Source organism: Pelophylax lessonae (genome assembly GCF_965119305.1).
Source record: "Pelophylax lessonae genome assembly, chromosome: 9".
NCBI classification, from domain to species: Eukaryota; Metazoa; Chordata; class Amphibia; order Anura; family Ranidae; genus Pelophylax; species Pelophylax lessonae.
This window is the reverse complement of record NC_138776.1, coordinates 86,409,698-86,429,849: the sequence shown is the minus strand read 5'-3', so window position 1 is coordinate 86,429,849 and position 20,152 is coordinate 86,409,698. Positions and strand designations below refer to the sequence as shown.

Here is a 20,152-nt window from a genome sequence, read left to right as displayed (position 1 = left end):
GTGAGTCCTGGGGGTATCTCCTGCCCCGTTCTTCGCAGGCAGTAGCGCAGGAACTTGTAGTTCCACTGGTGTCAATATTGTGGGCTGCTTACAACTTAGTTATATACTTGGATATATACATAGGCTTTTTTGGGGCGCTGTGACACCAGAGTACATGGAGCCTGCAGAACACATCTCACCACCAGACCCCCTCTGGGTGATCCTCGGGGTCTCATTCGGCCATGACGGTGGTCCTGATGTCGTTGGTGACTAAAGTGGACCTGGTCTTGCAAAAAGCGCCCTCCGCATTCACCTGCCTCATCCACCCCCTCCTTAGACTCTGAGGCTGAAATGGCCACCGCGGATGCTAGCTACCCAACAGGTTCTGCGTCTATGGACCTCGAGTGCTCGGATAGTGAGGATGATTCCTCTTCCATGCATGAGAAAGCGCTGGTAGAAGCACTGATGCTCAGTACGAGAAACTCTCTAAAGATGGAGGACGCAGTGAATGCGGCGTCGGCTACTCCGGTGCAGTTAGGCACCCACAGGCCATCCAGAGCGACTAAAGTGTTCCCCTTGCCTGCTTATTTTGACGAGATTGTCACTAGTCAGTGGGGGTGTCCGAAACGCATGGCTGGGATACTTAAGCGTTTTGCTAGGAGCTATCCTTTTGAAGAGTCTCTTTTGAAGAAACTGACGCTACCACTGGTGGTGGACTCCCAGGTTTCTAGACTAAATAAAGTTACGTTACTACCAGTAGAGGATGCTCCGTCCTTTAAAGATCCAACGGATAGAACGACTGAATCCTTGGTCCGCCATCTTTTCTCCATGGCGGTTTCTTTCCTAAGTCATGTGTTTGCCATCGCAATACATTTGTGATGCGGCCCCGTTGGCCTGCAGAGTGTCGGTGACTTTACGCTGCATGATCTGGTTGAAATGTTGGTCTGTGGACCAAGCCTCCAAAAAAGGTTCTGACAGATCGTCCCTTTGTGGGGGACCGTCTGTTTTGAGCCTCCATAGAAGAGATCATTTAAGGGGCTCACGGGATGCAAGAGCACCATGTTTTTGCAGGTTTCTAAGAGCAGAGAGCCCCGCTGTAAGCGTGGTCCTATTTTTTTTTTTTGCTCACAATCGGCCTTTTCGTCTAGCGGGGTCGCAGGACAAAGGGTCAAAATCTTCTCGTTCCTTCTCGGGGTTTCAAAAGGCACTGGGGGGTGGTAAGTCCAAAATGGGTCCTTCTGGCCCCGTGGACAAGCCTTCTTCAGCCTGAAGGGGACGCCCTCACCCGTTATAGGGGTGGGGGGACATCTTCGGTTCTTTCCGGACCCATGGAACTTGTTTATCCAGGACAAGTGGGTGCTAGAGTTGATTCGATCAGGTTACTTACAACATTGAATTTTGATCCTTGCCACCGGAAGGGAAGGTTCTCTCTCCCCCCCCCCCCCCTCCAATCTGAGTCTGTCCGCCGATCGGCTTCAAGGTCTTCTGGGAGCCATGCAGGAATTGTTGTCACAAGGGGTAATAGACCCGGTTCCACCCTCAGAACAGTTTCAGGGTTTTATTTAACTTAACGGTACCCAGGAAGGAGGGGAAGGTTCGCCCAATCCAGGCCCTAAACCTTTTTGTGCGGGTTCAGAAATGTAGAATGAAATCCATCCGTACGGTTGTGACTTCTATTCATCAAGGAGACTGTCTGGCCTCCATCGACATCAAGGACACTTGCCTTCATGTCCCGATCTATACGTCGGGCATCAACGTTTGCTACGTTTTTCCATAGGGGAGGAACACTATCAATTTGTGGCGTTGCCCTTTGATCTCGCTTCCGCTCCTCGGGTTTTCACAAAGGTGTTAGCTCCGGTGCTAACCTTGCTCAGATAACGGGGGATTTCGGTACTAGGGTACCTGGACGATCATCTTTTGAGGGCAGAATTGTCGTGTCCCGCAGGAGGTTTTGAACATCACAGTGAGAACTCTGCAGGAGTTTGGCTGGACTCTGAATTTTCAAAAGTTAGCCTTGATTCTGTCCACCAAGTTGGACTTCCTGGGGCTTATTCTGGATTCAGTCTCAGGCCGGGTGTTCCTCCTGAAAACAAAACTCTTAAAATTGCAACATGCGATTCGGCTACTGCTGTCCAATCGTCCGTCGGCTCTCAGAACTTGCAAGTGCTGGGCCTGATGGTTTCCACCTTCGGAGCTGTTCCGTTCGCACAGTTTCATCCCAGGCTCTTGCAAAAGGAGATTCTAACCAAATGGGACAAGGATCCCCAGTCTCTGCACAAGTTGATCCTGTTGAATCGGGATGCGAGAGGATCTCTGCTTTGGTGGCTCAGTTTCCTGGCACTCCGACAAGGGAAAGCCTTTCTCCTCCTGTTCTGGACAGTTGTTACTATGGACGCCAGCCTATCCGGGTGATGAGGGGTTCTGAGCATGGTAATGGCCCAGGGGTTCTGGTCTAGGGAGGAATCCTGTCTACCGATCAACATCCTGGAAATTCGAGCGATCAGGGTATTCCTGTCTCAGTGGACGGATCGTCTGCAGGGGTGTCTGGTGAGGATTTAATCGGGCAACGCCATGGCCGTGGCATACATCATTCACCAAGGGGGCACAAAAGGAAGTGGCCGGTATTCGAAGGTGGGCATAATGCTTTTTTTCTAGCGCTCTGCTATGCACATTCCTGCGGTGGAAACTTGGCAGGTGGACGACCTCAGTTGTCGTGCTCGGTGCCCGGGCAAATGATCCCTTCTTCCGGAAGTGTTCCAACGATGTGGACCTGCTTGCTTCTCGCCTCAACCGAAAGGTTCCAAGATTTGTTGCGAGGTCTCAGGATCCTCTGGCAGATGCCACAGACGCTCTAGGTGCCCCCTGGGGTTAGTATCGTCTGATTTATGCCTTTCTTCCAATACAACTTCTGTCGACGCATAAGGGATTCCGCTGATTCTTGTGGCTCCAGACTGGCTTTGTCGATCCTGGTACGTGGGCCTGGTAAGGCTGGTAGCTGATGCCCCTTGGCGGCATGCTCTCAGAAAATGAACCATGGGGGGGGGGGGGGGGGTTGGGACTTTATATGAGACTCCATGACCAACAGAGTCTCCATCCCTGTGTGCAATAACGCAAAAGGACAAACCTAAAAGTGGGACTTTATTTGAGGTGTGACCAGCTAATGTATACTGATAAGACTGCATGAAAGTAAAGAAGCGAATATATGATACAATAGTAGATTTATTACAGTATGTAAACCAATGGAAAAAATCAATAGACTCGTAAGTATAGAACCAATGTTGTTGCATCTGTAACCCATAACATGGGGATACACATGAATGGTACAAATAAAGTAAGTAAAACCATAACAATGATACAAAATAAAAAAATATTATAATATATGAAATATTGATGCAAAATAGTAAATACGGTCATGAAGCAGTTGATTTGCATATATAAGCTTGTAATCATGAGATTGCCTGTGTTGAATTCAAAACGTTTGGTGAACAGATTTCACGTCATCAGGAGTAGGCATAATTCAAGCATCTAGAAATAATGTACATACATGAAAAATATATATCCAATAGGCACAAGGTCTCAAACCATTCAAAATATGACTTACATTAAGGTGTCAAATATATAAGGTATTTAAGGGTAACAGATCATCCGGGGATATGTCCTGCCTGGTAGCTGAGGGAGCGAAGCCCGCACACATCAAGCAGGCATGTGGAATCAGAGGTGTACAGGGCGGCTCTTCCATAGAGGATCTCAAACCCTTCACTCAACGTGAATATGTATCTATAGAAGTAGCAAAAAACTGCATGGGTAAGTATAGTAAAATGATAAAATGCTACAAGGGTGGGGTTAGGATGAGATCAAGAAGAAACCAAAACCCAAAGATGTGAAATAGTACTAAGACAGACATATCGTAGGACCACCTCATTAGGAGTGTATAAACCCAGAGGCATAAAGAGCAAGATAGATAGCATGTAGATCACCAATGAGTGAAATAGCCGTGTGAAGATATTGTACCCGTGGAAACGTGTGGAGACCACCTAAACACAATAGGAGAGGAATAAAGCCGCGTGCAGAGAAATAGCCATCTGTGACAACTGTGATGCATCAAAATGAGAGTAATGGCTAAACATAGCCATATGAAGTAATAAACAAAAGCATATAGAGGTGATAGAGCTGAGAAGTGAACCAAGAGGAGGTACATACCTGCAAAGATTAAGAGCAGGGTTCCCCCCCATCGTCATGCTAGTGCCTAAGCAAACTGGAAGCTGCCAAGCCGGCAGAGCCATCAGGTATAGCCTACCCATTTAAACACAGATGGATATCCCCTGTCAGGACACGGGCGCCAAGAGTGACATTAGGTCCGCACGGAGATGCGTGGCGCCGATGTGCTGCAGCCACCTCCCAGTCCCACGCCTCCAACCAGGCCAGAGGAGGAGGGGAGGGAAAGGAAGCCGGCGGAGCGCATCGCAGCTCCCAGGAACAGACAGAGCCGCGGACAACACCGCAACTAAAAACAACAAAAATAACAACATATAAAGGCCCAAACTGGGGATAGATATAGAAGAATGGAGTAAGAAGCCATGATGTTCAAAACAATGTATAGCAATTCAAGATATGAAAAAAATTAAGGGGGGATGCTGGTGAATCACACACCTCCGTCCCTAATTCTAATGAACCATAGGGGGGGGGGGGAGAGATCTTCTGTTCCAAGGTCCGATCTTCCATCCTGCTTTACGGTCGCTGGCTTTAACGGTTTGGCTATTGAAAGCAAGGTGTTGGAGAGGAGGGTTGTCAGAAACGGTGATTCCCACTCCACTGAAAGCTAGGAAATCTACGTCTCGGAAGATTTACCATTGAGTTTGGAAATCGTATATTACTTGGTGTGAGTCTAGGGGGGTTTCCCCCGTTCCTTTTCGGTATCCGCACAGCGTTTGGCTCTGGGTACTATTAAGGGCCAGATTTCAGCCTTGGTAATCATCTTCCAAAGGCCGTTGGCTGCAAATTCCTTGGTTCATACCTTTTTGTGCAGGGCGTTCCCCATGTGGCCCTGCTGGTGCAGTCCCTGGTGCCTCTGTGGGACCTTAATCTGGTGCTGTCGGTCCTTCAAAGACTGCCCTTTGAGAATATTTGTGATATTCCTTTGCCTAACTTGTCACAGAAGTGGCTTTTATGGTTTCTGGGTTTCTGAACTGGCCACGTTGTCCTGTTGGTCGCCTTACCTGGTGGTTCACAGGGACAAAGTGGTGCTTTGTCCCCGTCAGTTGTTCCTTCCTAAGGTCGTTTTGGGGTTTCACTTAAATGAAGACATTGTGTTGCCTTCATTATGTCCTAAGCCAAAGCATCCGAAAGAGGTTGCTTTGCATTCTTTGGATGTGGTTCAATCCATCATGGTTTACTTAATGGGGATTGAGTCTATTCAGAAATCAGATTCCTTGTTTATCCTCAGTGCTAGCATTGTTACGCCAGCGGGGGATCGCGGTACTGGACTACTTGGACGACCTCTTTCTGCAAGCGGAGTCTCCTACTGCTAAAACCTGGAGATCACCATACGAACTCTGAGGGGGTACGACTGCATTCTGAATTTTCCGAAATCTGCTCTGGTTCCATCCACAAAGCTGGACTATATGGGTCTGACTCCAGACTCTGCCTTAGCCAGAGTGCTCCTTCCTCTGGACAAACTCCAGAAACTGCAGGCTGCAATTCATCTCCTGCTGTCCAGCAGATGATCATCCCTCTGGACTTGCATGCAGGTGCTGGGCCTGATGGTGTCTACCTTTTTTGATGCGGTTCCGTTTGCACAGGAGGTCCCTGCAAAAGGAGATTCTGGGCAAATGGGACAAGAATCCGCAGTCTCTGGACAATCCGATCCTGCTGAGCCAGGGAACGAAAGAGTCCCTGATATGGTGGCTTTGTTCTCCGGCGCTTTGACTCCTTGTGTTGGACAGTAGTCACCACAGATGCCAGCCTGTCCGGGTGGGGAGGCGTCCCTGGCCAAAATTCTGCTCAGGGGGCCTGGACACTGGAAGTGTCCAGACTACCGATCAATGTCCTGGAACTCCAAGCGATCAGACTGTGTCTGGATCGTTGGATGGATCGTCTTCAGGGATGTCCAGTGCGCATTCAAGTGGACAATGCCATGGCTTATGGCAATCTCCAGGGGGGCACAGGAAGTGTTCTGGCAGCTCTGGAGGTAGCTGGCATTCTAAGGTGGGCAGAACGTTTAATTCCAGTCCTCTCCGCCATACACATTCTCGGGGGAAAAACTGGCAGGCGGATTACCTCAGTCGGCAGGCGTTGGACCAATGGGAGTGGTCCCTTCATCCGGAGGTGTTTGTTTCATCAGCTGTGTCTCGGGTGGGGCATCCCCGAGGTGGATCTGTTGGCATCTCGGCTCAAAGTGCATAGGTTTTTCTCGGGACACTCTGGTGGGCGCCACAGACGCGCTGGTGGCCCCATGGGGTTCAATATCGTCTGATTTACGCCTTCCCTCATCTCAAGCTTCTTCCAAGACTTCTTACGCAGGATTGAGGCAGAAGTGATTCCGGTCATCTTAGTGGCCCTGGACTGGCCTCGCCGGGCTTGGTATGCTGATTTGGTGCGGCTGGTTACCGACGTTCCTTGGAAGCTTCTTCTCAGGGAGGATCTGCTGTCCCAAGGGCCAATCTTTCATCCTGCTTTAGTCGTTGAGTTTGACGACTTGGCTGTTGAACGCCAGGTGCTGAAGGTTAGAGGTTTGTTTGAGTCGGTGATTCCAACACTGTTAATAGCTAGGTATTCCAAGAAGATCCACCATCTTACGTGGGAGACGTACATCGCGTGGTGTGAGTCTCTTGGGGTACATGCTTGCTCTTTTTTCTGTGGTTCAGGTTTTGACCTTCCTTCAAGGGGGGGGGGGGGGGCTGCTGGGGTAGAACAGAAACTGGCCTTGAATACTATCAAGGACCGGGTGTCGGCCTTGGCGGTCTTCTTTCAACGGCCCTGGCCACACTCCCTGATGTGTACTTTTCTTCAGGGAGTTCGGCACTTGTGTCCTCCAGTGCGGTCTCCGTTACTGCCTTGGGACCTCTTGGTGCTCTCGGTCCTCCAGAAGCCTCCTTTTGAGAATCTTCGGGAGATTCCCCTGCATGCGCGGTCCCAGAAGGTGGTCTTTTTGGTGGCTATCACCTCTGCGCACAGGGTGTTGGAATTGGCTGCGTTATCCTGTCGTTCACCTTACTTGGTGGTTTACAAAGATAAGGTAGTTCTTCACCCCTGTTTGTCGTTCCTTCCTCAGGTTACCCTCTGTATTTAATTTTGAATGAAGACATTATGTTGCCTTCTCGGTGTCCCAGGCCAAAACATCCAAAGGAAACTGCCTTGCATGCCTTGGATGTGGTCCGGGCGATTAGGGTGTACCTTGCACCTACGGAGTCTTTTAGGAAATCATACTCCCTATTTGTGCCCCTCTGTGATGATTTCCAGATGGATCAGACAAACTGATTCAGGCCTATTCCATCAAGGGTCAGGTTTCTCCTATCCTTGTCAAGGCGCACTTTACTCTGGTGTGCAAAGCCTCCTGGGCCTTCAGTCATCCGGTGTCAGTGTTGCATGTTTGCAAGGCGGCCACTTAGTCGTCTGTGCACACTTTCACAAAGTTCTATAAAGTGCATGTGTTGGCATCTGCGGATGCTTCTTTTGGCCCCAAGGTTTTGCAGGCTGCGGTTTGGAGGACCTGGTCCTCTTGGAGGGTGTATTGTTTATTTCAGGTGGGCTCCAGTTATTTTGATTGAGCTCCTGTTTACCTGGTTGGCTATAGTTTAGCCTTGGGAATTTATTTTTTGCTGTTCCCACCTCTTATGTTTAGCACTGCTTTGGGACGTCCCAATGGTTAAGATCAGGAGCTGTGTCCGTCAGTGAACGAAAAAGAAAATGAGATTTCTCTTTCGTCCTCTGACAGTCTCCGCCCACTCATACAGTCTTCACTACTGGGTATTGGTCTTATCCACAGGAGTAAGCTAGGCAGAAGATTTTGTTAGAAACATTCACAAAAACTTTGCATAGACACACCTACAGGGGGCTGTCCCTCTGGTCCAATACCCCCCTGCTAGCAGCATTCCCAATTCAGTTTGTCTTTTGCCTAGTTAGGAGTAGGCAGGCTTCCCTTGGCTGGGGCTGTAGTCTCAGCCTTTTCTTCTTCTTCTTCTTAATTTTTTTTTCTGCAAAGTGATTTTTCTTCACACTTCTAGCTTTTTATTTGTTCCTGCGCTTAGACTTCGGAAGACTACAGCGTTTGCGGAGCTGGGAATCACACTGGTTGTCCTAGAGCCTTACGGAATCCCAGCCTGCCATCGAGCGTTAGCAGGCTATATGCGCACGCCCAGACCTCGCAAACGACCTGTCCTCAGGGACAAAGCCTGCGTAGTGGCTACTTCGCTGGGATGTCTCAACTGCAGTACGCCGCGTGTTGCTAGCGTCCTGTTCGGCTGATGGCACCCCCACTCAGAGTGGGAGGCTTCCTGTCACAGAGCGGTACCCACGTTTTCTCTAGACCGGTGAGTACCATGCTACCCCTCTGTATGGCATTTTCTGTCGGGGGGGGGGGGGAGGGGGTGTTTGTATGTGGGGCCTCTGTTATGGGGATGGCAGTCTATGTGGAGTCTGTGATATCCCCCTCATGTCTGTCAGTATGTTTCCCGTGTGTCCCTTCACGGTCCCTGCGGGGGTGTTATAGCAGTTCTGCCGCAGTGTGGGGGGGTTGCGGGGGTCCCTGAGTCCCTTGTGATGCTTGTGCAACGTTTTGGGGGTACAGACATGTTTGTGAGGGCCGCGTCGGTGTAAAACCGCGGGGCCGCCATTTCAGGTGTGGGCAGGCTGTTTGGCTTCATTGTGAGGGCAGCAGCCATTTGCTGTAATGCCTTGGCGCCCTTTCGGGCGCCATCTTTAGTGTGGGCAATGTTTTTCCTCGTGCTCGGCGGCCATTTTCTCTGAGCCTATCCCATAGACTTGCATTGGCAACCATTTTTTTGTGGCTCAGACCTTTGTTCAGCCTCTAGTGGCGTGACATAATTTCCTCTTTCCAAGCACACAGATCGAGCTGGCAGCGTGGGTACAGTATAGACACACTTCTGGGGGCTTTTTTGCTATTTTTTTTTCTGGTTTATATCTCTGCTGGCGGTTATTATCTTTCAGTGCTTAGTAGCACAGGCTAGTCACTCATTGCGGTGAGAACCGCCGATATCGCAGATTTAAAGGGCCAGCGCCATTTAATCTCTTAAGTGTTTCTGATGGAGTCCCAGGATAGCAAATTCCCCCCAGCTCTGGTGGAGGGTTCAGGTACTCCTGAATCCTCTGCAATAGTCTCACTTACTGCTGCACTTACGACTTAGCGTCCAAAGTGGATCTGTTGATGTCTGAGCGGGCTTCTTGGAAAAGGCCCAGGCTTTCTCAATCTTCTGATTCAGGGCTAGATATGGTTGCCACGGACAGTGTACCCCCTGAGGGGTCTCAGTTCTCTGTCGGATGGGGGGAGGTGGAGGATTCCCCCTCCGGGTCGGCCAGAGAACGCGATGCAATGCTACATTTAGAATATGAGCCCCACCTGCCGGGTAAGCGGTCTTCCTTTGGGACCCGCAAAACCCAGAAGTCCGTTCAGGTGTTTCCCTGTCCCGCTGAGTTTCACGAAACAGTGAACGAACAATGGCGCAATTTAAAGCGCAATTTTGTGGTACTTAAACGGGTTCAGTACCATTATCCTTTTGCGTCTCCGGTGTATTCGCACTGGACTGTGGCCCCTAAGGTGGACCACACGGTGTCCAGGTTAAATGAAGCCACTCTGATGCCCGCGGAGGATTCTCGGGTGTTTATGGACCCGGTGGATAGGCGGGTGGAGTCTCTTACCCGCCACTCCTATCTGGTGGCAGGTTCCTTGATGAAACCCGTGTTCGCCTCAGTAATGGTCTCTCAGGCTGTGGTGGAGTGGACTAAGGTGCGAAGACGCTCCCTTGTGGCTGATTCCGCCCCTCCTGCTACTCAGATGGTGGACCAAATTATTCAGGCTGTTTTATACCTGTGTGACGTGGCCTTGGATGAGGCCTCTTTAGTCTCACGCTTATCTGCAGTTGCAGTGTCGATCCATCGCATCGTGTGGTTGAAAAGCTGGTCGGCCGACCAGTCTATCAAGAAGACGGTGTCTGACATCTCTTATGCATGGAATCGCCTTTTTGGGGACTCCCTGGACGAATTGGTGAAGGGGGTCACTGGGGGTAAAAGCACACTGCTGCCCCAGGTGTGCAGGGGCAAGTCTTTCTGCGGTAAGCGGGGAACTTCCTTTTAAACCTAACCAGGGGTCCTTTCGTGCCTTCAAGGCACAAGACAAGGGCAAATCCTTCAAGGCCTCTGGTGGCCAGAAGAAGCCTTGGGCGGGCAAACCAAAAGCCGCCCACACTGGCACGGCGGCCCAGTCCACCTCGACCTCGACGTTTTCAGGGGTGGGGGGACGTCTGCGCTGTTTTCCGGAACCTTGTCTGGCCAAGATTCAGGACAGATGGGTTCAGGAACTCATTCGGTCTGGGTACAAGATCGAATTTCGCAGACAGATTCTTTCCCTCAAATCTTCATTTGACCCCAAATCGTTTCCAAGATCTCCAACGGGCGGTTCAGGATCTCCTCGCCCAGGGGGTGATCGTCCTGGAGTCACATTGGGACAAGTTTCGGGGTTTTTACTCGAATCTGTTCACGGTGCCAAGAAAGGAGGGCAAGGTGCGTCCAATTCTGGACCTAAAGTTTCTGAACCGCTTCGTGCAGGTCCAAAAGTTCCGCATGGAATACCTCAGATCGGTGGTGGCCTCCCTGAGTCCTGGAGATTTCCTGGCTTCCATCGACCTCAAGGATGTGTATTTACACATCCCCATCTACGTAGGTCATCAGAGGTACCTCCGATTCACAATCGCGGAGGAGCACTATCAGTTTGTGGCATTGCCTTTTGGGCTCGCTTCGGCTCCAAGGGTGATTACCCAAGTGTTGGCTCCTGTCCTGGCCCTGTGGCGGGCGCAGGGGATTGCAATCCTTGGGTATCTAGACTATCTCCTGTTAAGGTCAAGTTCCAGTGCCACTCTGTTGCACGACCTGTCAACCACGGTTCAGATGCTCCAGGAGTTCAGGTGGACCATCAATTTTCAGAAGTCAACATTGTCTCCTTCTGTTCGCCTCCCTTACCTGGGGATGGTTCTGGACTCCGCCCAGGCAAAAGTCTTCCTGCCGGAGGACAAACTCCGGACTCTGCAGAACGAGGTCAGGTCCCTCAGGGGCAACGAGTCCTCATCGCTCAAGACCTGCATAAGGTCCCTGGGATTGATGGTGTCAGCCTTCGAGGCGATACCATTTGCACAGTTCACACACGATCTCTGCAAGCGGAGATTCTGGCCAGGTGGGACAGATGTCCTCATTCCTTGGAAAGGAGGATCTCTTTGAGCCACCAAGTCAGAATGGATCTTCTGTGGTGGCTGCAGTCTCCGGCTCTGACGGAAGGAAAATCCTTCCGGCCGTCGTTATGGACGGTGGTCACCACGGACGCCAGCCTGTCGGGCTGGGGTGGCGTTCTGGGCAATTTGTCTGCCCAGGACACTTGGTCGGAGGAGGAATCCTGCCTACCAAAAAATGTCTTGGAACTGCGAGTGATCAGACTGTTTGCTCCGTTGGTCGGATCATCTTCGGAGCCACCCTGTGCGTGTGCAGATGGACAACGCAACTGCGGTGGCTTACATAAATCACCAAGGAGTGTCCGGGTGGCCAAGGAAGTGGCGAGATTCTGTCCTGGACCGAGACGAGACGCAGGTTTCGGCAGTTCACATCCCAGGTGTGGAGTCTGGCAGGCCGACTATCTGAGCCGTCAGACCCTGGACCAGGGGGAATGGTTCCTAGACCTGAAAGGGGTTTCAGATGCTGTGTGCGCAATGGGGATCCCCGGACGTGGATCTGTTTGCGTCTCGTCTAAACAACAAGGTGGGAAGGTTCATGGCAAGAACCCGCGATCCTCTGGCAGACGCCTCGGACGCGTTGGTAGTGCCTTGGAATTGGTATCGCCTGATTTATGCCTTCCCTCCGATTCAGTTGTTGTTCAGGTTCCTTCGCAGGTTGGTCTCGGAACCGAGGTTGGTGATTCTAGTGGCCCCAGACTGGCCGCGCCGTTCTTGGTACGCGGACATCATGCAACTGGTCGTCGAGCCTCCCTGGCAGCTCCCATTACGAGACGACCTGCTGTCTCAGGGGCCGATCTTCCATCCTGCTTTTACAGTCGATGGCTTTAACGGCGTGGCTGTTGAAAGCCAGGTCTTGAGAGATCGGGGTCTCTCGTCGGCGGTCATTCCTACCCTACTTAAGGCTAGGAAGGCCTCGTCCGGTAAGATTTATTATCGTACCTGAAAGGCTTATTTGGCCTGGTGTGAATCGCAGGATTTCCATCTTTGCTCCTTTTCGGTGGCGAGGGTGTTAACCTTCCTGCAATCTGGTGTGAACCAGCGTCTTGCGCTGACCACTATTAAGGGTCAGTTATCAGCGCCCATTGGAGTCAAATTCCTTGATCCGCACCTTTATTTAAGGGGTGCGTCATCTGGCTCCCCCTAGGAGGGCACCCTTGCCTCCTTGGGACTTTGAATTTGGTTCTGTCCGTTTTGCAACGTCCTCCATTTGAGAACATCCAGGAGATTCCTCTGCCAGCGCTGTCTCGGAAAGGTCGCCTTTTTGGTGGCGATCACATCTGCTCGCAGAGTGTCGGAGTTGTTGGCCCTGTCTTGCCGCTCCCCCTACCTGGTTGTTCATAGGGATAATGTGGTCCTTCGACCTCATCAATCTTTCCTTCCAAAGGTGGTGTCCGATTTTCATCTCAACGAGGACATTGTCTTGCCTTTGCTGTGTGCGAATCCTAAGCATCCAAAAGAGTTTGGCTTGCATTCCTTGGATGTAGTCCCGGCGATCAGGGTGTACCTGTCGTCTACTGAATCCTTTAGAAAGTCGGATTCTCATTTTGTCCTTCCTGAGGGACCTTGGAAGGATATGGCTGCGTCTGCGGCAACCATTTCTAAATGGATCAGACAGACGATTGTACAGGCTTATTCGCTTAGGGAACGGGTTCCGCCCTTCCCTGTCACGGCGCACTTTACCAGAGCGGTGAGTGCGTCTCGGGCCTTCCGCCATCAGGCATTGGCGTCCCAGGTGTGCAAAGCGGCGACTTGGTCATCCGTGCACACCTTTACAAAATTTTACAAACTTGATGTTTTGGCATTGGCAGATGCCTCCTTTGGCCGCAAAGTTCTGAGTGCGGCAGTGCCTTAGGGGAGACATGGCGTTTTTTCGCCTGTCCGCTCCTGTTGGGGGTTTTTACCCCTTTGTTATTTTGCTTTCCTGGGTTTGTTCGCTCCTGTTGAGCTTTCCTGTTACCCAGTGTTTTACGTTTCTGGTTCAGATAAGGTTCTTTTCTCTTACCTGGGTGCTGCGTTGCCTTTTAGATAGTTTCGTTTCCCCCCCCTCACATCTACACTGCTTTGGGACATCCCAGTAGTGAAGACTGTATGAGTGGGCGGCGACTGTCAGAGGACATAAGAGAAAATAGAATTTTTGTAAGAACTTACCGTAAAATTCTTTTCTCTGAGTCCTCTGACAGTCGCCGCCCCCCACCCCTCTTTTGGGGTTCATTGACTATCTACTGCTTGCTACCAAACTGAATTGGGAATGCTGCTAGCAGGGAGGTATTGGACCAGAGGGACAGCCCCCTGTAGGTGTGTCTATGCAAAGTTTTTGTGAATGTTTCTAACAAAATCTTCTGCCTAGCTTACTCCTGTGGATAAGACCAATACCCAGTAGTGAAGACTGTATGAGTGGGCGGCGACTGTCAGAGGACTCAGAGATAATAATTTTACGGTAAGTTCTTACAAACCTCCTATTTTTTTACTTACCGTAAAATCCATTTCTCTGATGTTCATTGACGGACACAGCACCCACCCCTCTGTGGAGTTGTAATTCTTCTGACACTGCTTGTAAGAAAACTGAGTACCTATAGCAGAGAGAAGGAGTATACCCCCTGGGACTACCCATAAGCGTAGCCAGAGCTTTTTCTGCCTAGTGTCCTACTCCTGTAGGGGGCAGGATAGCCTAATGGTTAGGAAGATCAGGAGCTGTGTCCGTCACGGATGTCAAAAATCTAATTTTTTTTCTTAGCTTCTGTTATTTGCAAAATTTTATAAGTAATTTTTACTTTCACTGATGGGGCTGCGCTTTTGGACTATACTGTTAATTAGGGCACTGATTATACTGAGTTTAGGTTTTAAAGTGTATTTCCGCTTTTAGGGTCAAATTTGAGAAACCCTCAACATGTTTGTGTTCCCATTCACACAGCATACCTAGAAATAGTTAGAAAAAAAAAAAGTAATTTCTAGTTGTTTAATCATAGCAGAACTATACATAGGACTCTTTAAGCAACATGTGTTGTTGAGAATAGTTTGCAGTGGACAGGCTGAGGGACTGTTTTTTAAATGCATTAACATGCAATGTACCACCCAAGCTTGGAGATCGTTAAAGCTTGGTACACACTAACAGTTTTTTTTTTTTTTTTTCTTCTTTCAACCCAAACTGAACAGAAAAAAACCTGAAGAGTTTGGGAGGACTAACTGTACATCTCCTTGCTGAGCTATTGTTTTCTGACAGGGGGTGGTCCCCCGCCAGAACACACGTGCTACTGGCTGAGAGCGCTGATCGGGGGACGATCTGCAGACCTTTTCGGGTTATGCCCCTTCGACAGAAGCCGGCCACTGTACACGCAAGCCAATTGTTGGCCTGTTTTCTATTGAACTGGCCTATGCCGCATGTTTTTGGCCTGTGTTTATGGCCCTTTACCCTTTGTTAGGACAGACTGCAGACTGTGTTCAGTAGGGATGATCGAACGGTTCGGGTCGACCCGAACATTGACTGTTCGAAATTCGGCCGAATTCCAAAATTTTTGCGTAAAAAGTTCGGAATTCGGCAACCAGAACTGACCAAAATGCAATGGGACAGAAACTGGGCTTTAAAAGCCCGTGATTGGATCAGAACCATCAGTAAAAGCCAATTGAGGGGGCAGGAGGATGCTAGGAATGTGATTGGAGTGACTAGGGGGTCCAGAGGCCAATCAGTAGTGAATACGCCCCCCAGTATATAACATAGCCCCACCAAATCTCTAGCACTGTAATACAGGGGCTGTGGAAGAGAGTGGAAGCAGTTCTGTTACTCCTGCTTCAAATGTGTCATTTAGCAATTATTAGTGTGAGGAAAGGGATATCTAGTGTAGTTAGGGTACTATTTTCCACTTTAGTTTAGATTCAATAATCTAGTTTCTGTAGGGAAAGTGTAAGTGTCAGGATGACCATAGTGTAGGGTAAACTGACTCTGACTGCTATGGCAGGGTGACCAAACTCTTCCATGTCAGGGTGAGCGCCATAGAAAAAAGATAGTTTTGTATTAGAATTGCAGTAGAGCAGGCATAGGGCTCCGCTCATGTCACACCTGGCTGTTTTTGTTGCAGGCGTTTATTGGGCTTTTTTGTGGACATCTTTGGAGGCAGGCATGACATCTGAACTTTTGTGTAGGGGTATATATATATATATATATATATATATATATATATATATATATATATATATATATATATATACATATACACACACACACACACACACACACACACACACACACACACACACACACACACACACACACACACACACACACACACGTATATATACACATGCACACATATAGGTGTGAAAGTAGCGGAACCCTATGCCTGCGCTAATGAAATTATTTGCAGGCATAGGGCTCCGCTTCTATCACACCTATATGTGTGTGTGTGTGTGTGTGTATATATATATACATACATATATGTGTGTGTGTGTGTATATATATATATATATATATACATACATACATACATACATACGTGTGTGTGTGTATATATACCCCTATGCAGAAGTTCAGATGTTATGCCTGCCTCCAAGATGCCCAAAAAAACGCCTGCAACAACACACCTGGGCGTTTTTTGTTGCAGGCGTTTTTTTGGGCATCTTTGGAGGCAGGCATAACATCTGAACTTCTGTATAGGGGTATATATATATACACACACACATATATATATATATATACACATACACACATATAGGTGTGAAAGTAGCGGAGCCCTATGCCTGCAAATAATTTCATTAGCGCAGGCATCGGGTTCTGCTACTTTCACACCTAGGTGTATATATACATATATATGTGTGCGTGTGTATATATACCCCTATACAGAAGTAAAGATGTTATGCCTGCCTCCAAAGACGCCCAAAAAATGTCCAAAAAAAATGCCTGCGACAAAAACGACCAGGTGTGTTGTTGCAGGTGTTTTTTTGTGCATTTTTAGGCGTTTTTGGGGGCAGGCATAACATCTGAACTTCTGTATAGGGGTATATATATGTGTGTATGTATGTATGTATGTATGTATGTATGTATGTATATAATATATATATATATATATATATATATATATATATATATATATGTATATACACACACACACCTATGTATTAATACACATACACACACCTATATGTGTGTGTGTGTATATATACCCCTACACAGAAGTTCAGATGTCATGCCTGCCTCCAAAGACGTCCAAAAAAAAGCCCAATAAACGCCTGCAACAAAAACGGCCAGGTGTGAAAATAGCGGAGCCATATCACTGCTCTACTGCAATTCTAAGACAAACAATCTTTTTTTTTTCTGGTTCTGGACATGCTACAGAGCTGAAACTTCACAGGTACACTTTTTAGACCCACCAGACACTAAATCCAAAGAAATCTTCATTTTTTTTTTTTTTTCAATAATTGGCTCTCTATCAAAAACGACAATTTTTAAGAACTTTTTTTTGTGTGATTAATAGTCCCTGAGGCATGACCAAGAACCCTAGGCACTTTTTAGGGGCATTTATTGGGTTTTAGGGCTTCAAAATGGTGTTTTTTGATTACAGAAGTTCGGGTCCCATTGATTTCAAAGGGGTTCTGGAATCCGTACCCGAACTTTCGGGAAGTTCGGGTGTTCTGGTCGACCCGAACTTTTCAAAAGTTCGATCATCCCTAGTGTTCAGGTCTAGTTTACAACTGATAATGAGGCAGCCAGCACATTGCAGACTGCCTTTTATTATAGTAGACCTATCTCCCCACCCCTTTTTCTGCCTAGAAGAAAGGTAGGATTTGTAACAGAGCTTTACTGTATAGTCACAACATACACCTGAAAAATCTTTCTATGCTGCCTGTCTGCTGATCATCTGTCCACAACATACATGCTTTTCAGCTTCTTCTCTGCTTATTATTTTGATTTACTTTCTGATTTTGCAGTGGTGTGTGATTCCTGTAGTTATTCTGCCCCCTTCTCTCAGCACTTCTGTAGTTTAGTTGGTAGATTCTGTGAAATGTGTTTCAGCAGTGTCATGTCTACAGTTCCTCAAGCACTTAGAACAGTGTTGTCATGTAAAAAAACTAGTGAGTGTATGAAATAATCCACTTTTTTTTTTTTTGGGCAGATAAACTAATTGGTGTTCACTGCACAACTGGGATTAACAGGACTGGATATCTTATTTGCAGGTAAATAATGCCTTGTTCTTCAAATACGTCAGTTATATTTATTTATTTTTTTAAGCTGAACCAGAGAAAGTAAAAATCCTCCCTTGAAGTGGGGCTGCCTGCATATACTGCAAGGATTGAATACTTGTTTAAGTAAAGGGTAATGGTTTTACAATGCAGAGTCTATAGACCTGTACTGAACACAAGATTGCCCAGTTCACCACTGATGCCTAAGGGAGAAAAAGAGAGAGCCGGCAGCTGCTGGAACAGAGGATTGGGCAAGTAAAATTGCTTTTCTGTACTCCTGGCTTAAATGAGCATCTAACCCTTGCAGTCTGGTGGCAGTCCCATGCATAGGAGGACTTTTACTGTCCCTGGAGTTGTCTTTTAAAGTCAGTTTAAATCCAGGAACAGAGTTTTCATATATTCAACTTAACCACTTGCCGACCGCCCCACGCATATTTACTGCGGCAGGGCTGCGTATAATTACGTACATGTATGTGAATACGTGCACACGGTCTTGGTGGCGCGCGAGCGCTGTAATTAGACACAGCAGGAGTCAGACCGCGATATCCGCCGGCCTCCCGCGATCTTCACAGAAACTGACTGTGTGCCTGTCACAGAGCCCCCCCAGTATTACCCCCTGCCCTGCCAGTATCATTTATTCAGTAACATGCATGAAGGCATATTATTTAGCACTGATTACTGTATTAATGTCACTGGTCCCCAAAAAGTGTCAAACATGTCAGTTAGGGGTCCAATCTGTCTGCTGCAATGTCGCGGTCCCGCTAATAATCACTGATCGCGGCCATTACTAATAGAAGAATAAAACTAAAGTTCAAAAATCTATCCCATAGTTTGTAAACGCGATCATTTTTGCGCAAACCAATTAAAATACGCTTTTTGGGTTTTTTTTACCAAAAATATCTAGCAGAATAATAATTGGCCTAAACTGATAAAAGAATTTGATTTTTTTTTTTATTTTTTTTTTAATTGGAAATGTTTTATAACAAAGTAAAAAACTTTTTGTTTTCTTTCAAAATTGTCGCTCTAAAACCTCTAAAAACCGCAGAGGTGATCAAATACCACCAAAAGAAAGCTCTATTTGTGGGAAAAAAAAAGGATATCAATTGTAGTTGGGTACAGTGTCTCACGACCACGCAATTGTTAAAGTAACACAATGCTGAATCGCAAAAATGTCCTGGTCATTAAGGGAGTAAAACCTTCAGGAGCTGAAGTGGTTAATGGTCCTTAATGTGGTGGCTGCATCAGGTTTTTCTTTCAGCTTGTTTTTTTTTTTTTTTTGTTTTTTTTTTTTCCTTCCACATTTTCACCTGGTGATCCTGCCAATAACACAGTTCCTGTCCACGGGGTGACTTTGCTCACTCATTGTAATGTATCTACAGAGGAGCAGCATTTTCTCTCTGGGACAGGAAGTGTCAAAGCACATAAATGATTTAATAGTTGTCATCAGAACAGCAGGTGAGTTTGAATCTTCTCCTGGGGACACCAGTTCTAGTGACAGATGTCTAAGAGGCAGGATTTCCCAGTAGACGTTTTCGCTCGGTTCCTGTTGGTTGTTTAAGGCATAAAGTAAAGGAAATGTCTTTATAAGGACACAGACTACAAAAAGTTAACTGACTGGAGTCACATTTCTTTGGTATTCTATCCATAACACAAAAAATATTTTGCCCATAATGTACATGTTAAGGCAAAAGCACTTTTCTCCTCTATAATATAGGACAGAAGGCTTCTTTAGAGCAGAAGTGAACCTGGGCAAGGTTGATAAGTTAATTGAAGATAGTATTGCAGATCAGATCACACAAGGCAGAATTTGATTTTCTGGGAAGATTAACAGTTTATTTTGCACGTATCAAACACAAAACACTTTGCAATAAAATAAACCAAAATGTTTGCTTAGTGGAACAAAAGGAAGCAGACAAAATAAATTCACGGATGAGATTTAGATACACTTTAATTTTCTTTTAATGTGACCTTGTCATCATCAGGTATTTGATAGATGTAGATGGATGGCGACCCCTGCATTCAATTACCGGTAAGTATGCTTGAGATCTCTGCTTTTTCACCTCCAGTGTAGCTCTTTCAGGGCCGGTTCACACTAGTACAATGCCAGATATTGTATGTGCTTTGCATCACATTGCTTTGCAGATCACATGCGATGTCTGTGTAATGTGATTTTAATCATACAAAGTGTATGGCTGAAATCGCATCACATTGGCACTAAAATGGTGCAGGACCCTTTTTTTGGTCCGCACTGAAATCAGATTGCATGGATGTACACACACCTATGTGATCCGATTCCTGCACCGTTTTACAGTTCGCACTGTGATCGGCTAAACGATCAGGAGATGTCATTACCTTAACATTGACACCCCCAGCAGTTCGCAGATCTCATTTTGAACCACTATGCGATTCTGGTGCGATATGGGTACCGGCACTGAATCGCAGGGTTTCCCTCATCGCACCAGTGTGAATCCGGCACTTATGCCTATCAGATCAAAGATAGCTGTCAATCATTTAGCTGCCAGCTCTACATAGGAAATCAACTCTAAATG

At 47.5% G+C, this 20,152-nt stretch overlaps 1 protein-coding gene across 1 annotated transcript in view; it reads left to right on the top strand.

Moving 5' to 3' along the window:
* The window catches only part of LOC309563535 (uncharacterized protein), an 85,219-nt gene that overhangs the window by 42,765 nt on the left and 22,302 nt on the right, over positions 1-20,152 (top strand). Inside the window, exons 5-6 of the mRNA XM_082267986.1 lie at positions 17,537-17,597; positions 19,586-19,632. Coding sequence (XP_082124112.1) covers positions 17,537-17,597; positions 19,586-19,632 — 108 coding nt within the window. The remainder of the gene's footprint in view (positions 1-17,536; positions 17,598-19,585; positions 19,633-20,152) is intronic.